Source organism: Agelaius phoeniceus, chromosome 3 (genome assembly GCF_051311805.1).
Source record: "Agelaius phoeniceus isolate bAgePho1 chromosome 3, bAgePho1.hap1, whole genome shotgun sequence".
In the NCBI taxonomy this organism is placed as follows: domain Eukaryota; kingdom Metazoa; phylum Chordata; class Aves; order Passeriformes; family Icteridae; genus Agelaius; species Agelaius phoeniceus.
In genome coordinates this window covers 60,062,932-60,084,420 of record NC_135267.1, presented here as the reverse complement: position 1 = coordinate 60,084,420, position 21,489 = coordinate 60,062,932, and the positions used below count along the sequence as shown (strand labels likewise).

At 35.8% G+C, this 21,489-nt stretch overlaps 1 protein-coding gene across 9 annotated transcripts in view; it reads left to right on the top strand.

Annotated features, from left to right (window-relative positions):
* SYNE1 (spectrin repeat containing nuclear envelope protein 1) overlaps nucleotides 1-21,489 on the top strand; it is a 287,608-nt gene that overhangs the window by 64,748 nt on the left and 201,371 nt on the right. For 4 of the 9 annotated variants that reach the window (XM_077175388.1, XM_077175396.1, XM_077175389.1 and 1 more), the window contains 10 exons: nucleotides 1,715-1,911; nucleotides 2,073-2,182; nucleotides 4,828-4,875; nucleotides 9,756-9,863; nucleotides 10,615-10,752; nucleotides 11,902-12,066; nucleotides 15,087-15,199; nucleotides 15,730-15,898; nucleotides 19,545-19,641; nucleotides 20,979-21,181. In XM_077175388.1, the coding sequence (XP_077031503.1) occupies nucleotides 1,715-1,911; nucleotides 2,073-2,182; nucleotides 4,828-4,875; nucleotides 9,756-9,863; nucleotides 10,615-10,752; nucleotides 11,902-12,066; nucleotides 15,087-15,199; nucleotides 15,730-15,898; nucleotides 19,545-19,641; nucleotides 20,979-21,181 (1,348 nt within the window). Of the gene's footprint in view, nucleotides 1-1,714; nucleotides 1,912-2,072; nucleotides 2,183-4,827; nucleotides 4,876-9,755; nucleotides 9,864-10,614; nucleotides 10,753-11,901; nucleotides 12,067-14,375; nucleotides 14,544-15,086; nucleotides 15,200-15,729; nucleotides 15,899-19,544; nucleotides 19,642-20,978; nucleotides 21,182-21,489 lie in introns of those variants that run through there. The other 5 variants (XM_077175395.1, XM_077175394.1, XM_077175391.1 and 2 more) reach the window with 2 other exon arrangements.

Here is a 21,489-nt window from a genome sequence, read left to right as displayed (position 1 = left end):
GACTAATGAATGGGATTATCTCTGACAGAATGAGGAGCTGAAAGGGGAATTAGATGTCTGAATGACAGTGCATTAGTCCTGCTGCCAAAACACTTGATGTGGCACTGCCAGTACCACACTGATTAAGCGTTCCTCAGTGAAAGCTTGGAGGAACAACTTGCTGTTGAAAGGAAAGTGGTGAAAAGTTATGTATATCCCTCTGTAGTTTTTTGATACATTTTAAATATTATTACACAAATTTCCCTGAATCTTCATTTTTCTTAATCCAAGTTATTTTGGACTTATTTTTTGCTATGTCTAGTTAACTTAAGAATTTTTTCCTTTATTCTGTAAGATTATCCCATGCTGTTTCAGCTTTCAAAAAGGCATTAACCCCCTCATAAATTATATCAAAGATACTGTAGTAGTTTGATAGCTTCCACTAAGAAAATTAGAGATGTAAAATAACATGGATTTATTTGCTCAAATTAAAGAATCACTGCTATTTCAAGACATCAGTTGTGCAAAATATAGAGGGGAAGTGGTCAGTTATTGGATGGTGCCTCAGAGAAAATAAATGTAATTGCAAAGATTCAGACTTATGCAGGGGTAGAATACAGTAATTTATAGTGCAGTGCTGTCTAATTTGAATTTCTTCATTGCACTGTTGTTGGTAAGACACCGGCAATGGAATGTGATCAGCTTCTATTTCCAGACATGCAAACAAACAAAATAAAAATAGGTTCATAAATTAAGCTGTCATTTTTATTGGGAAGAGTTGATAAAATATGTCAAAAGAAGCTGAGTGATGCCTAGTGGTACACTTCACCTGGGCCTGCTTCACACTGTTTGCAAGGGCTACTTCCTTAAAGTCAGTGAAAGTGTTTCACTGATCACAGTGAGATTTGAATGAAGCTCTCCTCAGTTACAGTTATGTGAACCTCCCAATGGCAAGACTGTCTTAGTGTCCTGAAAGGATGCTTGGTTGCTCAGAACATGTTAAAAACTATCTTGCTGTCTGTGGATCACCATACCTTTAAGAACTACTGGTAAAAGAAGCAGTGATTTGGAAGTGCAGTTCAGTTCTGATTACTTTCTTATTGTATATTGCTATTTCTGGATCATTTGAGTTTATTTTTAAATAAACTTTTTTATAAAGTGTTCTAAATATATGAATTTATAGTATCATTCATTCTTTTGGTAAGAATATAGAGAACTTTGAGTGCTGTAGTTTTCCCTGAACTGTGGTGATGTCGCTCTTCATGCTATCATTTTAAAAAATAACAGGTTAGTGCAGGTTTTTTTGAATTTTATTTGTATGATACTGATGTACCTAATTGAACTGCAGCTGTTTTAACTGTTTTGATGGAGTGAGATTTATAGGGAGGGAGATAACAGTGATTGGAAGTGTGTACATCCACAGACTCTGTGTATGTCATATAACACCTTTGAGAACTTTGGCCCTCCATTGCTCATCGCTTTGTGGCTTATTGGCACTTGCAAGCCCACTGTAGACAAATGCATCATGTATATGATAAAAAACACTTGGATCTTCATAGGCAGAAATGAATTTATGCAGTGGGTAAATGGGACTGCAGTTGACCTAACTGGGCATTACAGGAACAAGTGGTTTAGGTTTAATAATGGGTAACCCCTGGGTGGAGCATTTATATCTCTCCCCATTTCATGTCGTCCTGATGTTGTTATTAACTTCTTTCCCTTTCATATTTTTTAGGCAAGTTGGAATTGAAATCAAAGATTTTGGACAAAGTTGGAGGAGTGGTGTTGCATTTCATTCTGTTATTCATGCTATCCGCCCAGATTTAGTGGACATGGAGAAAGTGAGGGGAAGGTCAAATAGAGAAAACCTGGAAGAAGCCTTCACAATTGCAGAAGCAGAACTAGGAATCCCAAGGCTCCTTGACCCAGAAGGTACCTAATACTTAGCTGAAAAAGAATTTTTCAACTTGACTAAGTTTTAACTACTTGGCATGTCTTAAGCCAGATGTACTAATTCATTGTGGCTAGATTTTTAAGCAGCATTTTATGCCATTCTGCTAAAAATTTAATTTTCCATGTTTTTATTTGTCTAGATGTGGATGTTGAAAAGCCAGATGAAAAGTCTGTCATGACCTATGTAGCCCAGTTTTTGAAGTACTATCCTGATCCTCATCATACAGTGGCTGATGTGCCAGAGAATGATGTAAGTTTCTCTTGCATAACTATAAAGCCAGTTTATAATGAAGGGAGGGCTTTATAAATACATTTTGTAGCTTTCTTTTGGTTTATTATATTTCCTTTTGATGACCAGTTCAAGTGACAAGCACACTAAGAAAACTGGGAAAGATTAGCCAAGAATAAAGGAATAAGTCTTGCAGATGTTCAGTAGGTGGAGAAAATAGTATGGTGATCTTGCAGATATTTTCCTCTTTTCAGAAGTAGCAGGAGCAAACAATAGCACTAACAGTTATTGTAAATAGTAGAAAACCAATGGATCCTAAAGTTCCTTAACAGGTTTTTAAGCATAACACCAATGATACTGTAATAATTTCTTACCTGAAGCAATGTGTCATTTATATTTCTATCACACTGGGTTTCTGGATAAGAACAAGAATGGTCCAAGATAGTGCTTAGGTAGAGTCTTTGGGCTTTTATGCTTGAGAGGCATTTACAATTTTGGCAGAGGTTCCTTTCTATTTCACACTGATGTTTAACTCTTTGTTGAAAGGAATTGTTTTCAATCATGTTTTTTCATTGGAACTGTTTTGTGTAGGCTCTAGTGCATTGGCTTTGCACTGGAATGCTGTGCTCAGCTATGCCAAGTTATCATGACTCACTTCCCAGTGCTGATTTGCTTTCTTCGTGGCAAACACGGGAAGCACTGCTGAGACAATCTGCTCAGCCCCAGCAAGAGAGAAAGAAGAAGCAATTTTTTATCTGTGTTTCTCTGCATTCCCTACAGAGGTAGAAAAGAGCTTTGAAAGGAATGTGTGAGGCTAAGGTAGCGGTAGCTTTGCTGTTTGATTCCAGTGCCTGAGCACTGGAACTTAGTATTTTCCTTCCTGCAGCATTAATCTGGGTACATACTTGTGCCAGTGTCTCAGCATCCCACTTAGCAATGGGGCTGCTGGAGGGATTGAGTGAGCACTGAAGTCTCGTTCTGTGGCCTGTTCAGGCTGAGCCAGTCCTTCCATCCTCATACCATGGCACACAGGGCGGCTTCTGCTGCCAACAGCCTTGGCCAGGCCTTCTGCCATGCTGGGATTGGGTTTTGAGGAGCAACCTCACCCCCTTCCCCCAAGCTTTATGCAGAGATGATGCAGGAGAATGGAGGATTGAGCCATTCCATGCCCTACCAGTCTCTGGCTCTACCCACAGATTTGCCAGCACACGAGTTATGGAAGGGCACATAATGAGTTGCATCTGGAATTCTATGTGAATTACTAGGAAGCAGAATAACACAAATCAATTTGACATGCTAATGTGCTGATCTCAGAAGCACTTTCTCTTCTTAGATATTCCACTAGCAAGCCACATAAATTTTGGTAGAAGTGCTGACCCCTTGCATGTCATGCTGCAGAAACCAGTAACTTCCAGACTTTGAGAAGAAAGTAGGAGTTTGACATTGCACTAAATTTCTCATGTAATCATTCTTTGTTTCCTGGAGGAAGAGCTATGTTCCTTTTTACTGTCCGTGGTTAGTTTAGTTACTTAGAATAGGATTCACCTTTAAAATCTAAAAAGTTTACAACACTCCACCTGTTGTCAGCAAAAGATAAACACTTCCCCATCTTTCTTAAGACAGTGTCTTAAACAGTCTTCTGGAAGCCTGTGCTGCAGAGCATTTCAACAGAGATAAAACAGAGTCAGATTAATCCATCCCTTAGGTAATGATATATAAAACATTGTTTGCAGTTGATTAAAAAGCTTTTTGTTTTTATGACCAGTATAACCTCCTATTTTTAGCCTCTCTGTCTTCCTGTTGAAGTATAGTCTAAAGAAATACTTATCACACAATCCAGGTACCTGGGAGAGAGAACCTTGCAAGACTCTTGCCCTCTGAACTCTTGGACTAATCCGAATTTCTTGTTTAAGAATATATTTTGCCTGACAGTGCCTGCTGTAGAATAAGTTGGACAGTAGATTCTAGATACAGCTGGTTTTATCTACCTTGCCTGAAGAAGTGAAAAGGGACTATCCTTGTTGCAGATGCCTACATTTAGTTAGAAGGATCCTGCTTCAGACTGTGTCTGGGTGAATTTTGGCAGGGAGAGGGAGGGCAAGAGGAGATTTCTAACCCTCTTTCCCCACCTCCACCCAGCTCAGCAGTCACTGTGTTTCCTCAAGATGTGTTGTCCACACAAATTCCTGTTCATCTTCCCTTCTTATTTAATGCTCAGTTTATAAAGAATTTGCATTGGAAGAAGTGGAGTAATGATTGAAACTTATCCCTTATTTGTGGTCAGAGGGAGGAGCTATTTGCATATGCATTTTCAGAATTAAAAGGGGTCTAATCTCTCACATGTGGACCAGCTGTGAACATGTATGAACTCATGTAGTCAACATATCTCAAAGAAACACAGTGACTCTAAAGTAATTAGTTTTCCATATAAAATAAATTATGTAGTGACTAACAATCTGGAAGTCAAATCTAATATGAAAATTACTTCACTAGATATAATACAGACATATGAGCTTGATAATAGTTCTAAGTACATCTTGTATTCCTACATGTGTGGCTCTTACTGTTCTCTCTGGACTTTCTGCCTGCTTTGCTTTATTTTATTTTGCTTCTTTTCTTTTTTTTTTTCCTTGCTTCTTGTTTTCCCATTTGTTTCATATTGCTAGGAACTTCAAGCAATCCCAACTTTTGTCATTTCTTTTATGAAATTTAAGGTAAGGGTGTATGCTCAGAATAATTCCTTGGATTGGACCTTTCATGGTTGTTATCTTTTTTTAATCTTGCACTTACTTGATTTTAGATTTTGGGGGGCTTAATGCATATTAGTTTGCCAATCTTAAGTTTATCTTTCCTGAAAAGCAATATATTAACATGATGAATCTAGGTCTGCTCTCTTACATGAGCTGACCCTAACAGCCTAACACTTAATTTTGCAAATAACTTCACAGAAATATTATAGAAAAGAAAGTCGACATTCCAATAATAAATCTCAGACTATGCTCTTGGTTTTCTAAAGTATAGATATAAACATTAAATTAATAGATTATAGTTCAATATTTCTACACATCTAATCTCATTTTAGATGGATATTTTTATGTCTTTTGGTTTATAGAGTAGATAGTAGAGTGTATGATTGTGTAAGTGATGTGTGTGGCTTGCGAGTTGGAAGGAAAGTATTCATTTGTAATTGTGTGATGTGCTGCTCCTTTTTTATCTAGATTATTATATTTTTAAAAATATACTTTTTTAACCACCCTAGACTTTTAGCTACTTCTAATTTTCTAAGTTGAGAAACCTAACACAGAGTATATGAAGTGAGCATTCAGAGGTGAAACTGGAAGACTGCAGAAGTGAATACATTGTGAAATAAATAGCAAGTGTCACTGCAGTCAGTCAATAGTCTTTATAGTTTGATCTGATCCAATTAATTGGCTAGATTCCACATTCTTGGGGGGTTTTGGTTGGGATTTTTTTTTCTAAATAAATTTATTAAATAGATTATTTTAAAATTACTAGGATCAAGGGTTCATCTTCATCTCATATTATGTATATCTAACTAGTGATGTATTGAAGCAAAGATTTATATTGATAGCAGAATTACTCCTATATTTTCAATCCATTTATATTGATAGCAGAATTACTCCTATATTCTCAATCCATTCAAGCAAGTTTGGGCACCTTTAATGTGAATTTATAAATCCTTAGCCTTACACAGCCCCAGTACATTACTTAAGCCAGAGGAGATTTGAAGTGGTAAAAGCTCTGCCGATTTCCTTGTCATGGTATAAATTTAGCTGTACTTAAAGCTCACCCCCTCAAAGTATTTCTGATGTAAAGTCTTTCTCTTCTTGTGCTCTGATGAGCAAGTAATTCAGAAGATAATCCTGTCATCTCTGACATTTTTATGCCAGCAGAGTTCCCCAGTGTAAGAGGAATTTCCTGAGCAGCAGCTGAAAAAATAGCTTTCTGAGCTTTTCCAGGGATTTAGTCTACTTCTGCAGCTAGTCATTAATAGTTCATCCCTGAAGGTGATGCCTGGCTCAGCTTTCACCCTGTGTCTGTGATACTGCTGTAAGGGAGTGAGTTTCAGTAACCTATATATATCCAGTAACCTGTATATATATAAGCCAGAGTTTTCAAAATGAACAGCTTAATCAGTTGAATTTATGCAGAAACGTTTTTGAAGGGACTTCATTTTCTCAGGGCATGTGCAATACAATGATTCCATGTCCCTGAAAAACAGACTTAAGCTTTTTTTCATTTAAAAGGTAATAGTTGAAAATTCTATTGTGTCTGTGCCTGAGAGTTTGATCAGTACACCTTGTTTATAATTACATCTTAGGGAACTAAACAAAATACTTCCTCTCCAGTCCATAATTAAGATTCTCATTATATTTTAAGCTCTTCAAACCCTACAGTATTCTGTATTATGTAATTTTCAAATTAAATCTGGCATATCAGTTAATAAAATACTGATTCTGAGCTGAAAACTTTCTTTGCAAATTTAAAGTGTACTCCATTATCATACCAGAACTCAAACTCTTCTCTCTAAATACCTCTTTGATGTTCCTTGTCAGCTGAGTGCTCCAATTCTGTTCATCTCTACAAATATGCGAACGTTCATGGAATTGTGTTAGGATAAATTAATATTTAGAAATGCTGCTTGGAAATAGCATACTGAATGAACCACAGGATTTTAGATAAATTCAAATAGATGGATCAGAGATCAATGGTCCTAATGCCAGAGAAAGCACAAATAGTTATATTTATTCTAGATAATTTCTGTTTAGTGATTTATCTTCTGATCTGTATGTTACTTTAGAGGGCCAGACTTTAGAAAATAGTTTACATATCAGTGAGAATATAATTTTGATTTTTTTTTTTATTAAGAGTAAGAATGCTAGACACTAACGAAAGTCTTTTTTTAAGAATGATAGCTCATTAAATCTGGTGGGTGTTGATGACAAGTACCTTGCTGTCTAAGAAAGTGAATCTCTTCTGTTGATTTCCCAAACTGAGACTTTAAAGTGCTTTAGTATCAACCAAGGACCACAGAATTTAATTTGCAGGTGGTAAGTGGTTTACTGAACTGGACACCTGTGAAAACATATGAATAAATAAATAAAAGTTTCATCATGCATTGTTACACAATGTAATTTATAGCATCTAGTTAGGTGGTTGCTAAAGCGTCCACATCTTTTGCAATTAAAGTGATCAAAATTTGCTTAAATTTATAGTTTTTTAAAATGCAGAAGGCTAAATGCTACCTCTTTACTTAGTATCAGAGAAACCATATGTGGTCTGAGAGAGGTGAAGCTGTTCCTGTGTTATCTTCAGGTACCATCAAGGTATTCTTAATCCCAGCGATACTCTATTTCAGAAACATTTGGTCAGAATGGGTTTTAAATTTAAATTTTTAAACTAGTGATGTAATCATGCAAAATACCTGCTTTGCTCAGATTACTGTATGAACAGTTGCAGGCCTATAGATGCTCTGTCTGTCTTACCTTAAGTAATATGAGGAATATGAAACAGTGTTTTATGAAACTGAATTTTATAGTGTGAATTAGAAGTAATATACAGAGCATTGGGGCACGCTTCTTCCCTTCATCATTTCAATCAATAATATCTTACTGAAATTTTCAGTTAGTGAGATTGCTGTAGTATTTTCAATCCACTAAGATGCAAAGTTTAGTATTGCTTTTATGGAGCTGGCAGCTAAATACTAATAGAGATATCAATAGTCTCACTAAAGTTATAGCTTCTTAGGAATTGAGCAAATTTAATACCCAAGTTCTTTCTTCATGGCTGAATGAGTTAAGATGCTCTTTTTTATATTCTACTTGGCTGGATTTGATTATCTTAGAGGTCCTTTCTAACCTAAATTATTCTATGATCTTCCTCACAGGGGGGTAGTCATGAATTTGCTGCTTTTCTTAAAGAATCTTGATGTAATATTCACACAAACAAGGAGAATAGAAATTTTATTTTCCTTCTCTATATTTAAATGATTTGAAAATTTGGATGTGCTGGGAGTTTTGGCTTCTTGGCACACCAAGGAAAGCCCAGTATTACAGGTAGCTGGAGCAGGGAGGTGTTGTATCTGTGCTGTACTGTTTCTCAGGTATCAGCCTGTGTGTCAGAAGACAGGAGCACAAGCTGCAGAGAACTTTATTCCAGCATAGCTGCTCTAACAGCATGTTAACCTCACTGCAGCTACCTGGCTATCTGGATAACTGTGATAATTGCAAATCTGTTGTGCAAATTACGTCCAACTAACTGTGTTCTGAGCAGAGGCTCAGTAAAAGAATTAGTAGAAATACATCAAAGATTTCTTTCTTATCTGAGGAACCTGTCCTTTCCTTGGCTGAAATAAAGCAAAAGCTTTAGCTTTTAAAAATTATTAAGGGGAAGTTATATTTTACAAATTTTAGGCAGCTTTCAAAGAAAGGAACCATAAATTGGCTTCTTTCTCCTGTCAGGTTCATTTCTTACCAGACAGTACCATGTTTTTTTAAATGCAGTCAGTGACAACTCTTTTTTTTATCCCATGGTCCAGTTTATCTTCTCTCATGTAATGCTTGAAGTGTGACTCATTTTAGGTGATTAGCTTATATGATGAGATGTAAGATGCATTTGTTCTGTAATAGACAAATTTGTTGTTTGTCTGTTTCTGACAAATTTTACAGTGATAAGGCTTCTTTGGTTTCAAAAAGTAGCTTATGATTAACAGCCAGCACATCTGGTTCATTATTTGGAAATCTGAGAGGGACACTTGTATCCTCCTTGACCAGCCTTCTTACACAGTGCACAGAATACTTTGTTTCCTGATAACTTTTGCTTATAACATGCTCACAGACCTGAGACTTTCCTTTAGTGTTTTTCTGTCCATTGCCAGGTCACTGAATTCTACAGAAAACTTTGCAGCCTTACAAAGCTGCAGCACCATGACAGACTGAAGTGGTAAAAACAAATATGCTTTTCTTTAAAGCCATAAAATGGCATAGAAGGAAAAGAAATTTAAAATACTTGGGTTTTCTTTCTTTCTTTCTTTTCATTTTCCATGTTAAATTATTCTAAATATTTTGCTAACTTCTGGGCTTGGAGCTTTATGTCAAAGATTACTCTGAAGTCAATCAGACAAGAACTTTTCAGCAATAGCAGACCAGCTAATACAATGGTGGTAAAAGATTAAAAAATCCTCTCCTGTCTCTGCTCAATTAACTTTTTAACTGAAAATTGACTTTGCCAATCTGCTGAAGACTAAAATTAGTTGGTAAGATATCTTTAAAGAACTTTGTATTAATTTAACATCAGAAGAAAACTGCTGATATCTCTGACTCTACCATGTCTGTTTGTCATGATTTCACTCCTGTAAGACTCATGTCTAGCTGGTGACTTCTCTCATACTGAGAGAATGCTTTTCAGTTAGACTGCAAGAAGGGAAATGATAAGAGAATTGGGCACATTTGCTTTCACTACAACTAATGACCTTGAATTGCTACAGAGATGTTAATTTCTGGACTGCATCTGACAGCTCTACTAAAAGGCTGCAAAGGGTTTTTTTTTAATGTGTGGTTGTACTACATCATAGAAGGAAGACAGACTGGTGCTAAGAGACCTAAAAGTGTGGGCAGAACAATTTGAAAGAGACATAGCCCGAGCACAGGTGGCAGAAACAAGCTTACAAGAGAAGTATCAGGTAAGCAGCAGGGAAATTGTGTATGATAACAAATCTTTGTCATCATTATGTGTAACAGGTACTGCAGTATTTTGTGCAATCTGTACATATGAGAGTCACTATAATGTTGTTTAAATAAATAAGGACACAAAGTGCCTTGCCTGTTATTGGTGGAGGAGTTATAATGCCAGCTCCAGCCTTGCTACGTAGGACAGTGCACAGATGGTTTGCCTACCACAGAGCTTTTCCCAGCAGTGTGAAGAGGGACTGTCCTAGTTAGGAGGGAGCATGTGTCTGTGCCATCCCTCCAGATCCTGCATGATTTAGCTCAGATAGGAGGTATGGCTGAAGGCTGGATGAGGTCACAGGTGGAGAGGACAGGACATAGAGTTATATTTTCATTCGCTCTCTCAAAGGTTAATGTCTAAATCAGAAATACAAAATTTGGCCTAAATTTTCTCCTGAAACTTGAGTGTTCTCTAAATGCAGCCACTGTCCCAAGTAGCATTAAATCCAGTTGTAGTTTTATCTCATCAATTATTATCTTATTTCATATATGGTTTGTGCACCTGATAGCTGAAGGGAAATGCAAAAGTCCAATCTATATATAAATAAAAAATATACAAGTAAATATAGAAGTTAAGTGCTGTTCCTCTTTGGGAAAGGACAGCTATCAGTACAAAATTTTCATAGGTTATGGTACTTTATAAATGTTAAAGAATTTAACTCCTTCACTCTCTAATGCAATTGATTTGGTTTTCTCTTTGTGCAGTCATATAAGCATTTCAGAGTACAATATGAGGTAAAAAGGAAACAGTTTGAACTTGCAACCCAATCAGTAAGGAAAGATGGTAAATTATCACTTGATCAAGCTGTGGTGAAGCAAGCATGGGAGAGAGTTACTTCCAGGGTAAGTTGAAAGTCATTGTGCTATGAATTTTTTTTATTAAATGAAGGGTGGAATTTGAAATCCTTTAAACACTTGTTTGCTATTGATTGAAATGGGCATTAGGAACCTAAAAGTGGACCAAATTTCTGGCACTGCTGAATTTTTTTTTATTTGTTTTGAGAATATTTACTGCACTATCATCTTTAATATTGCTCAAAGATAGAATGTGAACTTTAAGAAAAGGACAATACATGGAGATTTCCCTTTACTTGAAAGAGTGGTAACTGTGTTCAGCCAAGTTAAAGAGGTTGTTGATAGAAAGAAAAGCATACACAATGCCACTTCCAAACCCAGTGTTCCAATGTCAATTGCTAGTTATTTGAGAAATTCCAATATAGCATTTTTTAGTATAACTAAAAAAAATCTTGTAATACTGAATATGCTACCAATAAATTAGGTTTTAATTCTATTTTTGACCTATTTTCAATAGTAATAAATTAATGTGAGTATTCAGACAACTGAATGAAAAATCCTAAGCAAATGATACTGTTTGACCCAAATTAAAAGTTATTAAGACATGATTACTAGTGTATATCCATACTGCATAAATATATTTTTTTTATGTCATGTATTTAACAGAGGATCTGGTTAAAATTATTCTGGAGTTTTCACATAATTTTCATGATGTTTTTACTCTCATAACTGGCATTGCCAATAAGACACAGTGTTTTATTGCTATATTCTCCCCTCCACAGTCTTTTGAGACTCATGTGAATCTTGCACATAAAAAGTATGTTCAATGTAGAGATATAAAGATTTTATACAGGAGGGTGATTTAAATTACATTGGCAGAAGAAGTTCTTGTATCCCTTTTCTGTGCATATTAACTGATGAAATTCCAGGTATTTTGATTCTCAGTTGTTCCAGTTACTCCATTACTATTCAGAAAGGGAAATACATAAATCAACAAATTCTTATAGAGATATTGTTGCCTGCGAGAACGCTGTAATTTCCAAACTCATGTGGAATAATATATCTAGACTAATGTCTCAATTATACTCTGTTATGTGGGGGTTTGATTTTACAGTGTAAAGTATGGTTTTTATAAATGTACTTATTTGTATTCTTTAGCAAGAGAGGAATTTCAGTCCTTTTCCTTTTACTTCCTAGATGCTTGATTGGCACATACACCTTGATAAATCCCTTCCTGCACCTTTGGGTACCATAGGTGCTTGGCTTTACAGGGCAGAGGCCGCTCTGAGGGAAGAAGTAACCGTTCAGCAAGCTCATGAGGAAACAGCAAACACAATACACAGGAAGCTTGAACAACATAAGGTAGATGGGAATGCATTAGTTCTGTGTGTTACCCTCCATTGTTTTCACAGCTTTAAATGATCCATACTCTGCAACAATAATTATTTCTACTTTCTGTGGGTTGTGTTGTCCTGGTGGTGGCTAAATGTTGGTGTCTTGTCATGGTGATTTGAACTGTGGTCTCTGTGTATCTTGCAACCGATATTCAGAATTGCTTTCAAGAGTTTTTGCTTCTTCTACCTGAAGTAGGTCAGGTATTACTATTTTAATTTCTACAGTAAAATTCCGTAGGGAGTTCATAATATTGGGTGCGTTGTTCAACCAGTATGAACTAATTGGGTGAAACAGGAAAAAGGGAATAAATGCACTAACTGTGCTGATAGTCAGTGCAGGTGACATTCATGGGGGGAGAAAATGAGAATGCAGTGAATTTTGATAGTGTTGTGATGACAGATAGCATGATAGCCATCTGTGATGGCAGATAGCATGCTGTGGTAAACAGGAAATTTTCCAGATGAATGTAAATAATTGTACCATCGTTCTATGCTGAGTCCAAGTTCTCATTTAAAACCAAAGCAGTGAGGTTTTTTCTGTGGATTTGCATAATATGTGTGAGAAAAATATATTGGTGAAAAAATATGCTGGTGAGATGATAAAAGAAACTGAACCAGTAAATGAAAGGGAAAAGATGCTGTAGAGAAAGGCAGTACTTGAGGCTATATTGTTTTTTTTCTCCTCTATCACTACTATATTAAAACTTTTTTTGTAAATTTGTTATTTTTTGTGTTTTGGATATGGGTAGGGTTTTTTCATCAAAAAGCAATGTTATATTATGAAAAGCTGAGAAGTTTCATAGTCACCTGATTCCTTTTTATTAGAACAATTGTAGCTCTTCTAACTTGAGTAGTAACTAATTAAATTTAAAAAAAATTAAAATCTTTAAGGAAGATACAGATTTTTTCAGGTTCTTATCTCTTGTAATGCTAAATTTCATTAATTTCTAGGTAGCATCAAAGATTTCAGGATTTATAGGATTTGACATTTGTTTAAAAGAAAATTAACAAATCAAACACTCTTTTGTTCTTAGAATGTGAACACTGTAGACCTCCTTTTGATACATTCATAAGAAGTACAAAAGAGTGTGCCCTAAACTATTTTTTATTTGCATCAGAAATGCTGTGGTGAGGGATTTCCATGCCAACAAATAAACTTTGATTTAGGTTAATCTGTGCCAGGGGAGTTTTCCCATGGGAGTGGGATGCAAAAAGCTTCAAGAAAAGTATATATAATTATATCTGTTCCTGGAGTTTGTTTTGTTGCTCGTATTTGAATTGATGAATCCAAATGTGCTACTGAATAGTACCAGAAATGCATTCATGTATTTTTTTCAGTCCTTGTGGCCTTCTGGTTTGTTTGTTTGTTTGGATTTGTTCCGATGACATCATTGCTTCCTTTTTATCTTTGTCTCATCTGACAATGGGTTATTTTAGTGAACTTTATAGCTTATGGCCTAATTGAATTTAGTACAAAATGTACAAGCTTATTTGGACAAACCTTGCACCATCAGGCAAGCACCTATGCTTATTTTAATTGCTATTGCTACTGAGATCCAGGAATTAAGGGCAATGTGTGTGCTTGCTGAGGGTCATTTCCCAGAGCAGGATTTCATTTTATGAGCATGCTGTATATAAGTTTTCATGATTCCTGTTGATGTTGGATGAAACTACTGTGATTTGTTTTGACTCACCATTTAGGGGTGCATGTTAGGGGCATCCATTTGCATCCTTTGCATCCCTTGTATGTCAAGGTCTCAAACACAGCTGAGATATTTGTTCCAAATCTTCCCTTTATGTGAGACTATGTCAGTCAGGAGTCTTCAGCATGGTAAAATCAGCATATCACCTGCATCTGAGAAAGCCTAGCTCATTTCTCTTCACAGCAAGGTGTTGGCTGAAGCAGAAAACAATGAAAACCCAGGCGGGTTGATGGGGATAGTGGGGCCATTTAGTGAGCTGAGCCAGAGAATTTCCACTGATTCCTCCTGTGCAAGCACCGAGATTTGGCTGGGGAGAAGCCCTTCCTTGGCACGTAGGAATAAATACTTATGGAGGACCTGTGCAGAAGCCTGCATTTTGTTCCCTGAGGTGAGAGAGGGGGAACCTTTGTACGATCTTTGCTGGCAGGCTTCTGAGCACCTTGTGCTAGCAGCTGTCTGTCTGCAGTGAAAAACCCCCCACCATTCCGTGCTCTCTCAGCTGCTCTCCGGGGACTTGACGTGTTACTGCTAAGAGTATCTCTTCAAAGACTGCTGCCAGTCATTCATTTCAATATGTAATCTCCAGGAAGCCGTTTGAAGCGGTGTTGCTTAGTTACAGTTGAAGTGTGCTCTGCCGTAGGGCTTGCACTGCTACGGTTCAGATCGCAGCAATACAGGTCGGGTACCACATTCCGCAGTCGCTCGTGCAGGGCTGAGACAGCCATCCTGAAGTCTTTTGATGGTGAGAGAGCGAAAAGTTTACTAAATATGGAATATGTACTTAGAGAAGGAGCTATAGATTTTCTTCCTATATATAGCAGAGCAGATCAGTTGCTTAAAATTTCAGTCTATACTTAGCAAAGGTTAGTATCTGTTATAAAGATTTAAAGAGTAAATTTAGGAGGATTATGCTTTTGGGATGTTAGCATACTGGCAGACTGACTTTCAGAGATTATTTAATACAGTTAAGGGTTCTTGTTTTGTTAAACCTTTTGCAGTGTATCCTGTTTTAAAATCTTTCATAATTGTTCGACATGGCTGTAACAGAGCTTCACATAAGGGAGTTCCCTGTGTAAACGTTTAAGTTGCTGTAAATGCTTATGTGGTGTGCGCTACCTTGCATATGGAAATGTGAGAGCACGATCAAATAGTTAACTACATTGAGTCATCAGAGCCAGCTTAAAACTGTGCTTATTAGTTAGATAGCCTACTGTGAGCCTTTTCTCTCCCTCTCCTCCCTCCCCCCACTCTCTCAATATCTCTCTCTTTCTTAAAATCCAATCAGGATCTGCTGAAAAACATAGATGGTCACAAAAAGGCATTCCACGAGATCCACAGGACCAGGTCTGTTAATGGCGTGCCTGTTCCACATGACCAGTTAGAGGATATGGCAGACAGGTAAGGCTTTCAATCTGAAATGAAAAGCTTCCGTGCATGAAGGGGAGCCTGTTTGCTTTTTTTATCTGTTCATGCAGAGATCATTGTCTAGTTACATTTCTCAGTGGCAAACTGGATGGATGGATGGAAAAACCTCCTAGACTATACATAAAAATATACTGAAAAACCTGATGCTTTTAAGATTGATAAGAATCAAAATAAGCAATAAATTTTGGATAGGAATACTTTTTTTATAGTGATGCTGTTATTACTTGTCCCTGGAAGAAATGTTATATAACAGCCAGGATGTATGTGAAAAGAAAAATGACTTTGCAAAACTTAATAACAGAAGTGAACTGATGTTTTCTATGATTAAAAAGAAATGTAATTAGTTTATTGTTCAAGAGCAGTCATTAGAATATCATCACACATAATTAAATGTTTGTAGATTTTAATGAGGTGAAAGATTAGAAAAATATCCAAACTGCTTTCAGTGTCTTCTGCAAAAATGAATATTGCTCTATTATATTATACTGTGATTCATTTTATAGGTTTAATTTTGTTGTCTCTTCATCTGAGCTCCATCTGTTGAAGATGGAGTTTCTGGAACTGAAGTACCGTCTGCTGTCACTCTTAGTCTTTGCAGAATCAAAGTTAAAATCATGGATTATCAAATACGGAAGGCGAGAGTCCGTGGAACTGCTTCTTCAAAATTATATTGTAAGTTGGGGTTGTCCTCTTTTTATAACCATTCTTGAAATTTTCATATTTAAATTTTCTAGAATTGTATAAAAGAGCAGACACAGATATCAGATTTGTCAGTCATCAACTTTGACTGCATTCCTATGAAATATATCTTCAGAGGTCAATCTGTCTTCCCCATGGAGGAACTTTAGTCAAAAGGCTAAAAGTAAAAATTATTCTCTTTGCATTATTTTTTGAAAAAGAGAAATATTATTCCAGCTGCTGTCCAGTGATTAATTTAGCAAGCATGTCTGGAGGTTCCAAATCCTAGATTTTTGCTTCCTTTTTATAGCAATTCCAGAGAAATTAATTTATTCTTCTTTTACACTGGGATAGAAGCACTTTATAGTGACTCTATACAGTTTAAGAGTTAAAGACAGAGGAGGCATTTGGCATGCATTCACACACGATATTTTTAGAGTCTTCCAAAAGACAAATAAAAAAGAATGTTATTTTACCTTCATATACTTTTTTAATATAATATACCTATAGGGGATTAATTTTCTTCTTCTAAAGAATGATTTTTCTTTTCCTACTCAGCATTAGTATATTAAACCCTTTTTTAAAATTTCTATTCTGGAAAGAGTTTGCTCCAGCTCTGCATCAGCCATTTACAATGTTAAGGAACAGAAACTCTTGACTTACAAGTCTTCATTGATAATTTCTTCTTCAGTGTTACGCTGCTGCATCTTTTTAAATTCACACGTGCAGTGCCAAGTGTAGGTAGAATGATAGTACTGCTGCACTTCTACATTAGGGCATGAAGGATTCTTTCAAAAGCAGGGTTGGTCTAAATATATTCTTCCCTTCTATCTAATCCATATGGGGAAACTTGCACACAAAAATTAAGTCTGAAAAAAATAATGCAGCTACAGAACCATTCAGAGCCAGGTCAATGAGCAGAGAAAATTACTGATGTCCCCACTTTTTTGAAAAGAAAATTTCAAACTCAGTGAAATTTGAGTGAAATTCTCACTCTTCAAAGTGTTTAAACTCTAGCAGTTAGGGACACACAAAAATTCAAGAGTCAGTTAACCTACTTTTATAGACAAGCTTTACAAACTTCAGATAATTACTTGATTTAACTTAGTTCACTGGAGTGATGTGCAATAACTAGGACTGTAGTCCATTTTTTTACTCTCTAAGACTGTAAAAAACACTACTAAAAGGTGACAAGGGAAATAATAAAAAAGTGGTAGCTTGAACTTTTAAGGTTTTTTAGTAACTTTCTTATTTTTTTTTTCCTTTAAGAGGAACATGAAGTTATTAATTTGTATATTAGTTTGCAAGTGCCTCAATTGTTCTTGTAATTCACACCACTGATGCTGAGGTGGTCTTTAGGGAAGGAAGATGCTTCCTTGCATTATTTTTGAAACTGTATAACATCAAAATGAGGAAATCAGGACAAGAAGATAAATAAATCTCATTTTCACTCTTGAAATGGCCTTGACTCCTGCTCCTTCAAGATGTGATGGAAAGAGGATTGATGTGCTTTGGCTTACCTGGGACCAGTTTTCTAGGACTAAGGGACAAGTGTTACTCTTACAATAAAAAATTGTGATAGAAACCAGATTAGGAGTAGGGAAAATCGTGTTCTAGTGCCTGGAAATACTCCCTGGCTTCGCTTAATTTAAAAGAAAAAGACAATACTCTTCCAGTATATTAGGAGTCTTACATAGGAAAGCTGTAGTCAGTACCTTATAGTCAGAGTGATTATATTAGCAGGAGATAAAAATGTAAGTCTGTTTGTCTGCCAAAACAGACTGGGGAATGTCAGCATTCTAGGAACATGCGTAATTAGGATCTGGATAGAACATATGCCTGGAAAATATTTATGTACTGTAGCTTAAAAATAAAAGTGGTGATTTTTACTTAATCTTAGCATCTTTTCACCCGTCTGACATACACCGGAAGTAAAGGTCAGCACAGACTTGCACACCATCAACCTGAATAATAAATTGTACCAAATTCCACTGTAATGGAGATACTAGGTACAGTCATCCATGGATTTTACCCCATGGAAATGTGTTGTAGCACTGCTGTGTTAGCACTTTTTTAGCATCATATGCTACACTGGTTTGAGAAAGCTGCTTATTTTCTTCAAGGAGTCTTGTCAGATGGTAGACAATATTAATCAGTAAAATATCTTTATTTAATTTTTGAAAACATTTCAGATAGCTCTTGATATCATTGTTATATGAGTTTTTTTGCTCTTTCAGGTGAAGTCTTGGAGGTTTTGGTTCAGGTTAACATGTCTGCATGGGTTTGGCAAAGGCGAAATCATGAGTCTGTCACACAATTCATGATAAAGCCTGTAGGTTTTCATACATGGCAGATTTTGTTTTAACAGGAGAACAGAGAAAAATTATGATTGTTCTTGACTTCTAGTTTCCTTAGTTATAAAAACAGTTCTAAATTATCTACTAGAAAGCTGTTGTAACCTGACATAGCAACTGTCAAAGGTTTTAAATAGAAGGGTTTAGTTATATACTGGCAGAATTATTTTTAAGTGCATTTTTCATGTTATATAATATGGGTTTATGAACACACAAGATCTGATTCTCCTGCTTAAAATACATTGAACATGGACTTTATTTGCAACCTGGTTTAATCAAAATCACACTTGCCTGATTTTGTCTATTCTAGCATTCCAAACCTTGTATAGACATATGTAGGGGTATGCATTCCTTTATTTTGTAGTCTGTAGCTGGGGAGGGATGAGATGTAACATAAATTACAGAACCATTCCAAACTCTACTTTTCTCTTCCTGTTTTAACACTGGTAATGCAAGATATAATGTGCTTGCATAATGTAGAGCTATAATTTTGTATTGCACTTAAAGGAAATAACATTCTGAAAGACATGTAAAAAAAGGTCAATTTCATTTGCCATAAGGGATAAGGAGGCATAAATGTCAGAGGCATAAATTTTTTACCAAAATATTTCCAGATAATTTATTCATCGCACTTTAACACATCACAGAGCTAAACCATCACTCACAAAGGAACAGAATTGTGTCACACTTTGGAAAAGCAGCATCTCTTTGTGCAGTGTTTCCATGATCTTACTTTTTGGCAGTTGCAAAGGAGGTAAAGAAAAATTGAAGAATAAAGCAAAAGTTTTTCATCTGTTAAGGTGTAACCTGTCTTACTGCAAAGGCTTAGTACAGGAACAATTGGATTTGATTTTTGTGGTGACATATATGGAGGAAAATTTCTGTTTTATTAAAACTATTCCACTTAGTCACTTAGTTTTGAGGGTAAAACAGTTTTCATTAAACAACTTGTTAGTTACTCAGTTTCTGTATATTCTAAGTATCATATGCTAGTGATTTCCAGCAAGACAGCAAATGAGAAAACTTCAAATAACATTTCCTTGTGGAAAGTAAGTAAATCTGTATTTGAAATTATATACTCTGCTGTACCATTAAATTGAAAAGGTGACATTTTTATGCTGTTTTATAATTAGGGTATTTAAAATATTATTTTATAATGATGAAAGTATGAATGGAGGAATAATGAAGTTAAATGTCATCAGTGTCCTGATGTAATTTTATATAAATTATTGCTAATCCTAATACCCATCTTTATTTTATCTGTTATGATGTTTTCTTCTTTTCAGTCTGTGATTGAAAATAGTAAGTTCTTTGAGCAGTATGAAGTTACCTACCAGATCTTGAAACGAGCAGCTGAAATGTATGCCAAAGCAAATGGCTCAGGTAAAGGTCTATATTTCTTTGTCACTAGTATGTGGGCACCTGGTCCAGAGCAGCCTGCTGCTTCTGAATCTTCAGAGGAGATTCAGACTTCCTCCTGGGAAAAGCCCATTGTCCATGCTAACTCTTGGATTATTTCAGTGTTGTTAATTTGGGATGAAAAACTGTGATAGAAACCAGATTAGGAGTAGGGAAAATCATGTTCTAGTGCCTGGAAATACTCCCTGGCTTCGCTTAATTTAAAAGAAAAAGACAACTGGGAGTTGGTCCCAGTATTGTAGTTGCAAAATCATCCTTTGGTTTATTGGAGGTAATTCATTAAGTTTGAAAACCTGTAAGAGGAACTCAAATGGTAGTTGCAGTATGGACATACATGAGAAAAAACATATAGCTGGTTCAACAGCTGCCTCCTGTCATTCTTGAATGCTGCTGAGTTCAGTGAGAATTCGAGGGCAATATTTGACCTAGATAATTACAGACATGAGATCACTTTAATCATAGCACAATAATGTCTTTGGAGGATTTTTGCAGCTGCTGCTAAGGGGGGGAGGAAATGGATACTTTTGTTTGTTGTGAAATTTCAATTGATAGTGACATCCAAGTTTTACAAAAGTAAACATTTTTCCAAGGTATTCTTACAAATAACAAAATCAGAGACTTATTCAATGCTATTAATAAAATCCAGTAGCAAATTCTGTTCTAAAGAACAAGTACTAACATATATGAATTCAGCAATAGCAGTTCAAATTGGCTAAAAACTCTTTAAAACAAATATATTCTGCATCTTTTCTGAAGTCTCAGCATTTTCTTGCCCTTTTTTTCTTCTCTCTGTTTGTTTTCCATTGGAATGAGGACACATTTTTTCCTTTCTTGCCATGTGGAAAATGCTAAAAGTTAAATAGCAAAAATTAGCAGCAGTTTGGTTTCAAAGTCAATGGCAGGAAGATCAGAAGTTCATTCCATACTTTTCAATGTAGACATAATATGTGTTTTTATATTATGCAACTCCCATTTACTGCTATTTTTAAGTCAAGTCTGTCTCTTGACTTCTTTTATTGCAGATTTGAAATGGACACCACACACAATATGCAGTGTTACTGTTTTAATTTAACACTCATTTTATGTACTTTCCTAAGTCTTTAATTCACACATTTAATTTCTCAGTCATGATCTTGTGCTAAAATTGGTCTATGAACTGAACATTCGTATTTAAAAGCCTACTGAAATAGAAGTTACATTAAAATAACATTCCCTGATGACAGTGAATAAGCATGATATAAAATTAATCTTTACAGAAATGGTAATGAAACAAAATAATCAATGTCTTTCCTGTATTTCAGTGGAAGAAGTTGAGAATGTGATGAAATTCATGAGTGACACCACAGCTCAGTGGAGGAACCTCTCAGTAGAGGTGAGAAGTGTAAGAAGCATGCTGGAAGAAGTAATTGCTAATTGGGACAGATACAGCAGCACTGTGGCAGGTCTGCAAGCTTGGCTTGAAGATGCTGAAAAAATGCTGAATCAGCCTGAACATTCCAAAAAGGTATGTGCTAGTAGCATCTTCATATGGCTGTTTTGTAAATTGTGAAAAACTGGAATTTTTTTTTTTGCGTTTGCTTAGGTTTTGCTCAGACTTTGACATCCTGTCTTCATTCAACACAGGAGATTCAGTGTTTGCTTGTATAGCATCTAGAGACAAATATATGTGTACCCAAGTATATACATATATATATATATGTACATACACGAATATATTCACAATGGAGAAAGCCTCATCTGTGGTACCATGGCTAGAGGCATTTTTGACATGAATATAGGGCAGCAGTATTGCTCAGAGATGGGAATGTTGCA